The 12,613-nt window shown below is 37.0% G+C and overlaps 1 protein-coding gene across 1 annotated transcript in view; it reads left to right on the plus strand.

Moving 5' to 3' along the window:
* The window catches only part of LOC149409806 (uncharacterized), a 198,552-nt gene extending 186,172 nt beyond the window's left edge, over positions 1 to 12,380 (plus strand). The window contains exons 28-34 of the mRNA XM_089649202.1: positions 21 to 113; positions 385 to 502; positions 2,105 to 2,220; positions 2,407 to 2,473; positions 2,581 to 4,938; positions 6,404 to 6,484; positions 8,574 to 12,380. Of these exons, the coding sequence (XP_089505328.1) occupies positions 21 to 113; positions 385 to 502; positions 2,105 to 2,220; positions 2,407 to 2,473; positions 2,581 to 4,938; positions 6,404 to 6,471 (2,820 nt within the window). The 3' untranslated portion in view covers positions 6,472 to 6,484; positions 8,574 to 12,380. The remainder of the gene's footprint in view (positions 1 to 20; positions 114 to 384; positions 503 to 2,104; positions 2,221 to 2,406; positions 2,474 to 2,580; positions 4,939 to 6,403; positions 6,485 to 8,573) is intronic.
* Positions 12,381 to 12,613: the final 233 nt, after the last annotated feature.

A 12,613-nucleotide genomic window follows, 5' to 3' on the forward strand; every position in this document is an offset into this window, starting at 1 on the left:
ATATGTAATTGTTTTTCCAGGCCTTCAAAGATAACAGGTGTGAATTCTCTGTACGAGTGAAGGACCCAGAAGACATGGCCGCTGGACGCATCTACTTCATGGGAGAACCCAAGGTAAGCCTAAACATATCTTCGTTTTTATTAGCTGCTATCTTTATGTGTATGATTGTAAGATTCTACCTGAACTAAATGCAATGTAGATAGTGTCTTGGATTAATATATCCATTTTTATTTTTAATGTACGACATCTATTAACTTTTCTACAAAGTTTTCTACTTAAATACGATAGATACAATCTATTTTTCCAAGTTTTGTATGTATAAACGACACATGCGTACGATGGAGGTTTCAATTGTGCAATTACCATTTTTTGATATGTTTGCAGGCTTCCCGTGGAGAAGTGAGTGGTGCAGCGTCTTGCGCACTGGATGTGCAGCTTCCAAGATCTGTGGCTCCTAGAGCAGCCAAGTCTCATCTTGATTGCCTCAACCTGGACCAGTCCGGTAAGCTAACATCTGTGCATTAGATTATAAATCATACTTTCTAATTGTAATAAATGTACTTTTGTCTTTAGATTTAGATCATGACCCATGTTTATATATCAATCAGCTGACATGTTCCAGGATTATGGATCGTGTATTCCAGTGTAGCGGAAAACTGGGTGCATTTTTAAGTTGGAAATAATATTATTGTAAAGAATTCAAAAAGTTTAATTTCTTGTACCATTCACTTCCACGTCATACATTCTTCTTACACTCCTTTCTTCTTTCATCATGTACGCCGCATAAATACAAGGTTTTCCATTAAGAGGTGTTATTTTGAATAGCCTGCTATTTCGGTAGATGTTACTTTTGAAGCTGTCATTTTTTGACATTTGACAAGTAGAAACTACGCCATTAATAAAAATGGAACGATACACGCTTCAACAACGCATTGTAATTATTAAAATTCACTTGAGTGAATCAAATGCAAATCATCTTGAGTGATGAGGCCCATTTCCACCTCGGTGGCTTCGCCAACAAGCAAAATTGTCGCATCTGGGGCTCGGAAAACCCAAGAGTTATTGTTGAAAAGCCTATATATCCTCAACGTGTGACTGTTTGGTGCGGTTTATGGTCCGGCGGAGTCATTGGACCTTACTTTTTCGAAAATGAGGCTGGAGCAACAGTTATGGTGAATGGATTGCGCTATCGAGAGATGATTAATGATTTTTTATGGCCAGAATTGGATGGTATTGATCTGGACAGCGTTTACTTTCAACAAGACGGCGCTACGTGCCACACAAGCAACGAAACCATTGATCTTTTACGATTGAATATCAAAATAACACCTCTTATTGGAAAAGCCTGTATTTGGTTCATTTTCTAATGCCATGTGTTCCTCGGGCGTCCCCGACTTTTTCTACCATTCACTTCATGTAGTATTGTGAAATCCACATTGTTACTGTTGAAAAATTACATTCTATCGTCCTTAATTCAACTCCGTACCTCATTCCAGTGCAGAGATAATGTGTTAAGTATTCCTCAGTCAGAGATTTCAGGTCCACTGGGAGGCCGTTCAATAGATTCCCCAATCTTAATGGACAGTTTGTAATCTTTTAGAACTAGAACTCGTGTACTACTGTCATGTATTACTGATTATGTATTGTGTTTCACTGGCATTGCAACAGAAGTTGCGCCAAAGAAATTGCATAGCAGGTTGACATTTGGCACATTCCTTTTTACGACTCATTTTCATGCTCTACAGCTTGACTGTTGAAAGACTTAGCGCCTGTTTCTTCCTTCCTTCAAAATAGATCTCTTCAAGGCCCAGATTCACCCTTTCAACTCCTTAAATATACCCTCCACACAGCCAGGGTCTGCCATGAGCCAAACCGCGCCTGGCGCTAGTAAAACCTCAAGGGGGCTGTATTAGGTTTTATTAGGGCCTTGGCAAGACAGCGCCCGGAGCAAATTGTGCCAATTATGCCTGCACAGGGCCTACCTGCACACAATATCATCAAAGATTTTTAGCTGTTCTCTTGATGGAACCCTACCCTGATAAATATACTTAACCGCTGCAGAGCACATTGTATTAACGTTTGTTTGGTTATGTTTGTTGTTTAGGTTTCGACGCTCTCAATGATGACCTCCGCGGTCACTGGGGAGATTCACTCGGCCGCCACGGACAGTTCTCTCTTCCCCGGCACCAGGAGATGGACTCTGAAGATGATGAAAACAAGGTAAGTCTACTTAATTGTTAAATTCATCATAAATCATATAAGGCAATGACTGGGTTTTTCTGGCTAATAAGCCAGGCTGAGATAATTTATGTGTACCTGCCAAATAATCCACAGGTTTTTGTGTTGTTTGTTTCTTCTGATGAATATTGTCAACCTTAATTCATAACATGTACTTTCTATTTGCAGTTTGAATCTAAGGGGACCAAACCTATTAAAGACCTTCTGAACAAGGAAGCCAAGGCCAATGGACAAGGTAAGTCTTTAAGCTATTCTCCAACATAACACAAGAACGATGTGTCTATTACAAGTGTCTATTACACATTGAACTTTTGTAAATAATGATTGTGCCTCTTTTTCCAGTGATCCAAAATGGTGGCTCCGAATATGACAGCAGAAAACCTCCTCCAAAGCCCGCCAGGCAGTCCTTGGAGATCTTCGATTCTGACGAAGAGAGGGCTTCCACAATGGAACGGAGAAAGAAGTCCCCCAGCCCAGCTCCAATCAAAGAAAAATCCAAGACTCCCCCAGTCCAGGAGTATTCTGAATCTCCTGAACCCATCAGGCTGGGAGAGAGAGAACGATCCACTTCTCCTGATCCAAATGATCTGCCCAAGACATTGCCAAGAGATTCCACTCCAGACCTCATTAAGGATGGACCTGCTGATGCCAAGAAGAAAGCCAAATCACCCTCTCCAGATCTGAAGATAAAGGAAAAGTCACCTTCTCCAGATATTAAGCCTAAGGGGAAATCTCCATCACCAGACACAAAGCCACCCAAAGGAAAATCTCCTTCACCGGACATCAAACTGCCAAAGGGAGACTCACCATTACCAGATCTTAAGATCAGAGAAAAATCTCCTTCACCGGACATCAAACTGCCAAAGGGAGACTCACCATTACCAGATCTTAAGATCAGAGAAAAATCTCCTTCTCCAGATTTAAATGCTGAAGAAAAAGCTCCCTCTTCTCCCAAAATTATCCATGAAGATCTTTTGCTGAAGATGGATGATATGTTTGAAAATCTCGCCAAGCCTAGATATAAGCAGGAAGAGGAGGTCTACAATACTAGACTGATCATTGATGAGGACATCAAAACTGATATTGACGAGAAGGTGGCAGAGTTCAAGAAGGATCTAGAAGATGACAGAGTAGAGGTCCATGAAGTCTGCATCAAAACAGTAAAAAAGGCAGGACAAAGGATGGACAATGTCCTAGCTGATTCAGATGAAAAACTTGCTGAGTTCGATACTGCTATTGATGATCGACTGAAGGATGGATCCAATAAAGTCCAGGTTGCATCTGATAATATCCAAAGTGAAGCCAAGGAAGTGAGCAATAAACTGGAGAGTAAGATCATCAGCATGGGGAACAACATTGTCAGCTTCAAGGAAGATGTTGAAGATTCACTCAAATACGATTTGCCAGAGAAAGCAGACAAAAAACTGTTAGACTTCAATGAGAGTATGGAAGACAGATACAATGCTGAATGTGACGACTTGGGATCTAAGAAGGATTCATTCATCCAAGAAATGCAGGAAAAGGAAGATGTGTTCAACCAGAAATACAATGAGCTGACCGGAGGACTGAACCAAAAGGAAGACTTTTTGGTCCAAAAAGTTGGCCAGATCTCAAGCGACTTCTCCGACAGAGAAAGGCAATACGAAGAGCTCTCAAACGACTTCAACAATGAACTACTGAAAAAGTACGAGGATGTTTCTGGAAGTATCAAGAGTAAGGAAGATGATTTAACACAGAGGGTTCAACAATTCTCAAATCAACAGAGCATGGACTTGAGTCAGAAATATGATGACGTCTCTGACGACTTTTCACAGCAAAGCCAGAACCTCAAAGACCAGTTTGATGATTTGACCGACAAAGCAAATGACGAGCAAGATAAACTTACTCAACAGTTTGGCCAGCTGTCGAGCACCTTTGGCGAAAAGAAAGCCGCCCTGGGACAAGGATTCGAGGATCTCTCCAACCAGGCAAACCAAAAAAGTGAGGAGGTCTCCAAGAATTTGGAGGGAAAAAAAGAGGACCTTGGTAACTATCTCGATGAGATGACAGAACAGTTTACAGGAGAGCTGCAACTCAAAGAAGACGCTTTGGCAAGTAAATTTGGATATCTTTCAACAGATTTAAGTGCGAGAAGAGACGAAGCCAGTAACCAGTTTGATCAGTTCTCCACAGCGGTTCTGGACAGGAAAGAGAGTCTGAAGAACAATGTCAGTGGCAAGGTGGTCAGGATATCTGAAGAAGTGGATCAAAAAGGAGAGGAGCTATCTAAAGGAGCCAGCAACCTTGTCGATGAAGGGCAAAAGGGAATTAGCAGTGCAGTGGATGGTGCGCAAAAAGAAATAAGCGGTTTAGTAGACGATGGTCAGAAGGGATTAAGCAGTGCGGTAGATGGAGCCCAGAAAGAAATTGGCAGTATAGTGAATGAGGCTCAGACAGGAGTGAGCAATCTAGTTGATGATGGGCAGAAAGGATTAAACCAGGTATCAGAAGAAGCTGATAGAAAAGCGGACGAGCTAGCCAAAGGAGCAAGTGATGCGGTAGATGGTGCTCAGAAGGGAGTGAGCAACCTGGTAGAAGATGGACAGAAAGGATTGATCAACTTGGTAGACGGGGCACAGAAAGGAGCCAACAAAACAGCGGAAGAGGGACAAAAAGCAATCGATGCGGGGATAGCTGAGACCAAAAACTTTGCAGACAAATGTAAGACAACTTCACTGTCCATTTTACTAATTAAAATTTATTTCAAATGTTTTGGTACATGCAATCTTAGTCCAGTTAGTTAAATAGTATAATTTTTCTGACCTGTTTGTATTATTTGTCACATGACAAAGCATACTGTTAGTAATTAATGTGACTGAGATAAATGTGGCCCTAAGAGAGATCATTGAGGAACTCCTTCATTATATCAGTTTTCAGACTAACTGGACTAATTTGCAAAACATTTATTTTATTATCATTTTGTTTCTCATTACATTTACAGTCAATTCTCTGTTAACTACTTGTACATAGCATGTCTTAATTCGTTGAAAAATAATATTACATTCTTTTTTAAGTGTTCCATTTCATTCATATCAAAGCTTCCAAAAATGTAGTTTTGTTTAGTCATAATGTAGCATAAAAACACTGAATTTATTCAAAAGCAACTGAAAAATATATTTTTTTTCTTCTAACAGAATGTAAGATCTACAGTCTCTCGTGTCTAGGATGTACGAAGTATGTATGAAAAATGAGTTAATGATGAATGTAATGTCATGGTGTTTGAAAGAGAGAGTACGAAAACAGTGTGCAATATAGTTGTGAATGAGGAATACTTGGAGCAGGTGGATGAGTTTGTGTATTTAGGAAGTATGTTTACGAGAGATGGGAAGGCTGACAGAGATAGTGAAAGAAAAAACTTAAATGCAGGTAACTCCATTAATGGAGGATTGAACGTAGTTGGTGCTATCAAAAAAATGTCAAAAAGATGCAAAGCTAGCAGTCCACAATGGAGTGCTGGTACCTACCCTGATGTGAGGAAGTGAGGCATGGAACTGGCAGAGAAAGGATGAAAGTAGACTGAATGCTGTAGAAATGAGTTCTCTGAGGCGTATGTGTGGTAAAACCATATATGATCGTGTGAGAAATGTGGAGATCCGCAAAGAGTGCAAGGCTGATGTAAATGTAATGCGTAAGATGAAGAAAGATCATCCTCTCCTTCAAAAAGACCCTCCACACAGCATCCCAAAAGATGACATGGGCCACGAGGGAAATATTTTCCTTCAGGGCCTCTGTGGAGTTAATGAAAAAAAAAAAAATTTCAATTAAGACCAAGATATTGTGCAAATGATACACAAGTAAGCAAACAAGACGAAGAGACGTGGCTTATCAAGTCTGAAGTTGCGAATGCCATTGTTTAGGGATTACAGCGTCTGGGACGTTTTCCGCTAATCGCATTGATAGTGTATTGCGAGTAATGTTGTATCCTTTAGTATTTCTATGTGTCCAGGATTGGCTACACTATATAATCTTTGTTTTACAATCTGCAATTATTTTCCTTTTCCGGTTAGTACGGATTCGACTGTAAATGAATTACATTTTAGATTCTTGTATTTTTAATTTTATTTATTTTTTTTATTATTATTTTTCTTATGATTTTATTTGGTTGTGTGTTTGAACCTGTTCACAGTTACCGGATTCATGAAATCCCCAAAGAGCGGAGGCAAAAAGAAAGGTTCAAAAAAAGGGAAACATTAACGGACGCTATTAGGTAAAGCCGACAAAAGGGCCAACCATTTACAACACTGCACAGTTCCTTAACCTTTCAAGTGCTAGTGGTAGGGTATTTTTACCATCGGTAAAAAAAAAAATTACTGTGGTAAAATACATGCCATTGAACTTTAAAGGTTGAAGAAAGATAACACGATAGTGATACTAAAAGTAACTAATACTAATTTAAGAATGGTTCACATTGCACAAATGTGTAAAAAATCACTCATTAATCACATTAACGCTTTTTTTGTTTTGTTACTAATATTTTCACTTTGGTAATAAGGTAAAATTACTACCCGTGGCTCTATCCTACTGACTTTATTTTGGGTATGCTCGGTCAGAAGGGATATATGTATATATACACATTGCTTCACATTTCTTCAGACTGAATCGTGGATGGTTTGTAAACTCGATCATCATGGAGAGCATTCATTTCTATGTTCCCGATGGTTATCTCCGTCACCGACAGCATAGACTATTTTATCTCCCAGCCTGCAGAACTAACTTGCCAATGTTCATGCCTGTGGGGAGAGCGATCTTGCTGTTGAACTGAATCAATTCGGATATCGACATATTTAGCATCAATGAAAAAGTCAAGCTCTGTTACTACTAGTATAATTTAGTTCTCCTTTACAAATTTATTTAAAAACAGCAAAATGAATAACGTTTTTAAATTAATAAACTGAATTGAATTAAAATTGAATGAAATCAAAGAGTCCAGAATGTCCTAACTGAAGAAACTTCTAGAATTGTAAGCTTGTATTCATGGGTCATTGCAAAATGGATTGTAGAGATTGAAGAAACTTCAAGAATACTACACTTAGGCTGTTCTTGCACAGGGATATGCAAGCATCCGATACGCTACGATTCAAGTATCTTGGTGACTACTGTTTTCATCTGGCACACATTGCCGACATTATGTAAACTTGTCGGCGACGCCAGTCTATCTCAACCAACCAGTCAAAATTGTTACCATTCACGTCGTCGAGACGTTAGACGTGGCAGAGCAATTAAAACCATTCTCATTGTCGCTTGTGTCAGACATTATGTAACAATGCATGTGAATACATTTATATTAATGCTAAGAACAAAACAATTAGACAAAGACTAAGATCAAAATTACAGAAATTGTGATCGAGGTTATGAAAGCTAGTTTTAATGTTTCAAGAGGTGGTGGCTCGTAATTTTAGTAGCGACATGTACGGACTTTGCGCGACAAGTTGTTTGTAACGTGAATACACAACATCAGTAACGGATACTTGGATATTCCTGCAGAAGAAGTTCGTAGGTAGATCTTGGTGGCTTATCTCACTGCATTTCATTTATTCTAGGTTTTCTCAAGTTCTACTAAAGAAAAAATATTCTTTGCAATACTAGGAATAAGAGAAAACATTTATATTAGTTTTACAAAATAATTTCTTTATCCAAATTATGTTTTTCACCTCAAATGTGTAATTGATTTGTACACACTTAAACCACTGCAATTAGAACAGATACACTGCAAATAAACACATTAAAACTGTCACAAAATGTCCACATGTGGTCTATGGTCCCACGATAACTCAACGCAGTGACAATTCAACACACTTTTAAAAAGTGATATAAAGTCATTGGCAACAATGAAAAAAAATAAATTTAAACCTAACCTAACCTACTTAACCCAGTTAATAAAGTTTTTGTTTCATCACTTTCCATGACTTTATATAACTTTTTAAAGATGTGATGAATTATCATTGTGATGATTTATCTGGTCACCATGGTCTATGTGTATTATGGTTTCATGATATTTCATCAAAATGACAATTAAACACACCTTTCAAATGTGATATAGAGTCATTAAAAGTGTTTAACCTAGTTTTTGTTTCATCACTTTTCATGACTTTATATCACTTTTTGTAGGTGTGTTGAACTGTCATTTTGATAAGTTACCCGGACACCATGTATCATATATTATTATTATTTTGGCTTTATTTTTTTATTTTAATATGATGTCTTATTTTGGAAAAGGTGCAAAATTTTGGGCTTTGGAAATTTTTCAAATACGTTTTTTAATTATTTTTACTAATACATTTTTTATTGTGTTTTAGGGAACTTACCTTGAATCATCTAAGCTCGGGATCGACTGCGGTAGAATAATGCGTCCCCGGCATCATTCGTCGTCACCACTGAATGCTTGCGTCGTCGTCATAGATAATAGAAACAAGGGAAACGGACCATGAACTGTCATCAATATGAAACCAAGTATCGCCAACATTGTTCACTCGTACTATTGCAAATCGCATCTAAACACAGCTGCCTTGTTTCTAACTACGCACCAAATGCATAACTTTCATTGCGGTGTCGCTTTGATGGTCTGTGCAGTTTAGTTGTAGCTTGGCGTCAGTCGTCACGCTTCCATGCCACGTCTCCCTTTGTTTCTATTGTCTATTGTCGCCGTTTATGATATATTAGATTGTCAAATTATTATATTCAATATTTAAGGATAAAATTATTAATCCATCCGTCTACCAGAAGGTCATCTTTATTGCTACTATTATTGTTCATTATAAATTTTATCTCAAAACACTACTGTTCAAAATATAATTGTAAATATGATATATACATATTCTTAATTGTCTATTCCATTTTGAATGTGACTTACGCTGTCAATGTTGTTTAAAAGGAGTTACTTACCTATATTGTTGGTTAACTCCTTAAAAATGTGTTCAAATTGCATGGATATATTGTTTTTGGTAACAAATTACTTGAAAATGTGTTCAAATTGCATCTAAGCTGTATTCGGAAAGGTTCCTATGTGAAGTTTTTTTACAAAGTAAAAAAATCTTAACCTAAACTGGATATGTGTTCAAAAACCTACCAAAAGGTTTGTTAAAAATGTAATCCATTTAACTTGTTGCTGAATATGGTAAAAACGTTGTAATGATTTGTGAACAAGGGTAAAAACCTGGAAATGATTTATGAACAAGGGTAAAAACCTGGAATCGATTTGTGAACTAGGGTAAAAACCTGGAATCGATTTGTGAACAAGGGTAAAAACCTGGAATCGATTTGTGACCTAGGGTAAAAACCTAGAAACGATTTACGAACAAGGGTAAAAACCTGGAAATGATCATTACATTATCTTTAAACTTATGTATATTTTTGAGAGCAAAATACTGGAGATTTGTCAAAAACGGCATGTTCAAAATGGAATAGGTGCATTTTTAATCATAGATATTTTTATTGTATTGTAAAGAGCATGTTTGATGCGTTCTTTATTTATTGAATATTTGTAATGAATACATTATTGTAATTAAGGCAAACTTGTCGCTTCAGTTCCAATTGGTCTAATCCAATCGCGGCAGCTAAATTAATAACTGTTATTATAGCGCATTACAAGGTGCTATTATAAGCCATGACGCATTTGGCTAACCAAATAATTCTGTACGTTTTACGCCATCACCAATTTTTTTTTTTTTTCTTCGCTTTTTTTATGTGAATTCTGCACAAGAATCTCAACTGTTCCCTTCCTACCCGAGTTAGCGTGATTGAGACCACTATTCAGAATTGAAACATTGTTTGAAATGGCTTTGCCAGTGTTTGGTGATCATATATGAACATCGAGGTACTTCAGCGCCTTCCGCTTCTCATCTCCTTCCCCTCAGCATCACAACATATCTCAATTGGGGATGCCATAGTCCCACTGGCTCCAGATTTGATGATTGGGAGCAGACAGGACTCTTGTCCAGTATTCACATTCAAACATATAAACATTCAGCATATATTTGTCGTTCTTTGTGGCATGCTATATTGCTGGCATCTTCAACGGCAATACTGCATTTTATCCTGTATATAAACATATATTTTTATGGGGAACACCCGTGTCACAATGAGATTACAATGTTGTCTATTACAAAATGTGACATGTTTTGGGGATTGGAGCATGAAAGTTTTGCGAAATATACTAGACTCTTTAGTTTTCTATAGATTAGAACACTTTAACGAGGCCAAATAACTATTTCGCGATACATATAATTGCAAAAATCCCTGAATATTTTATTTTAAAATGAAACCAATTGGAACCTAGTTAGTGTGGTTAAGTCTAGAAATTATGTATAGAAGAATATTATATATTTGCTATGCTTATTATAATATATACTTGAAATTTGAGCACCAGTGAAAATGTTTTTTCGGATATTTTTAACAAATTTCGCGATGTCGATATTGTAGAATGTGCGTTTTTATGACATTGACTAATATTTAACATTGTAATATTAATATCTCTATTGCATATGATGCCAATATTTGCAACAATCTACTTTACATTATGATGTGTAAACTTCGACTTTACCAAACGAATCAAAAATGAAAACACTTGTGTCTATTTCTTAAAACACCTCCGGCAAATACGCAAGTTGTAATTTAACAGACAGTAATATTGTACGTCAGTTTGAATCTTTGTTTTACATTTTGAACGATACAAATGCTTACCATTGGCTTAATGTTGTTAATTTTAAAAATGTTTTGCCACTTGGTCAAAGTTTTAACCTCTCAAACGCTAGTGTATCCTTAAAGATACGTTTAAAAATATCATTTCTATGAATATAACTAGCTGTTCCGTGGAAACTTCAAATTATGGTAGATTATATACTATTTTTATAATATATAAACACATTATCTGGACATATAGGCGACTTACTAATGGATATCTCGGTGGACATACAGGCAACTTAATAATGGATATCTTTGTGGACATTCAGGCAACTTACTAATGGATATCTTTGTGGACATTCAGGCAACTTACTAATAGATATCTTTGTGGACATTCAGGCAACTTACTAATGGATATCTTTGTGGACATTCAGGCAACTTACTAATAGATATCTTTGTGGACATTCAGGCAACTTACTAATGGATATCTTTGTGGACATTCAGGCAACTTACTAATGGATATCTTTGTGGACATTCAGGCAACTTACTAATGGATATCTTTGTGGACATTCAGGCAACTTACTAATGGATATCTTTGTGGACATTCAGGCAACTTACTAATGGATATCTTTGTGGACATTCAGGCAACTTACTAATGGATATCTTTGTGGACATTCAGGCAACTTACTAATAGATATCTTTGTGGACATTCAGGCAACTTACTAATGGATATCTTTGTGGACATTCAGGCAACTTACTAATAGATATCTTTGTGGACATTTAGGCAACTTACTAATAGATATCTTTGTGGACATTCAGGCAACTTACTAATGGATATCTTTGTGGACATTCAGGCAACTTACTAATGGATATCTTTGTGGACATTCAGGCAACTTACTAATGGATATCTTTGTGGACATTCAGGCAACTTACTAATGGATATCTTTGTGGACATTCAGGCAACTTACTAATGGATATCTTTGTGGACATTCAGGCAACTTACTAATAGATATCTTTGTGGACATTCAGGCAACTTACTAATGGATATCTTTGTGGACATTCAGGCAACTTACTAATGGATATCTTTGTGGACATTCAGGCAACTTACTAATGGATATCTTTGTGGACATTCAGGCAACTTACTAATGGATATCTTTGTGGACATTCAGGCAACTTACTAATGGATATCTTTGTGGACATTCAGGCAACTTACTAATGGATATCTTTGTGGACATTCAGGCAACTTACTAATAGATATCTTTGTGGACATTCAGGCAACTTACTAATGGATATCTTTGTGGACATTCAGGCAACTTACTAATAGATATCTTTGTGGACATTCAGGCAACTTACTAATGGATATCTTTGTGGACATTCAGGCAACTTACTAATGGATATCTTTGTGGACATTCAGGCAACTTACTAATGGATATCTTTGTGGACATTCAGGCAACTTACTAATGGATATCTTTGTGGACATTCAGGCAACTTACTAATGGATATCTTTGTGGACATTCAGGCAACTTACTAATGGATATCTTTGTGGACATTCAGGCAACTTACTAATGGATATCTTTGTGGACATTCAGGCAACTTACTAATGGATATCTTTGTGGACATTCAGGCAACTTACTAATGGATATCTTTGTGGACATTCAGGCAACTTACTAATGGATATCTTTGTGGACATTCAGGCAACTTACTAATGGATATCTTT

Source organism: Hesperophylax consimilis, chromosome 29, assembly GCF_061612785.1.
Source record: "Hesperophylax consimilis isolate HC1 chromosome 29, BYU_Hcon_1.0, whole genome shotgun sequence".
Taxonomy (NCBI): Eukaryota; Metazoa; Arthropoda; class Insecta; order Trichoptera; family Limnephilidae; genus Hesperophylax; species Hesperophylax consimilis.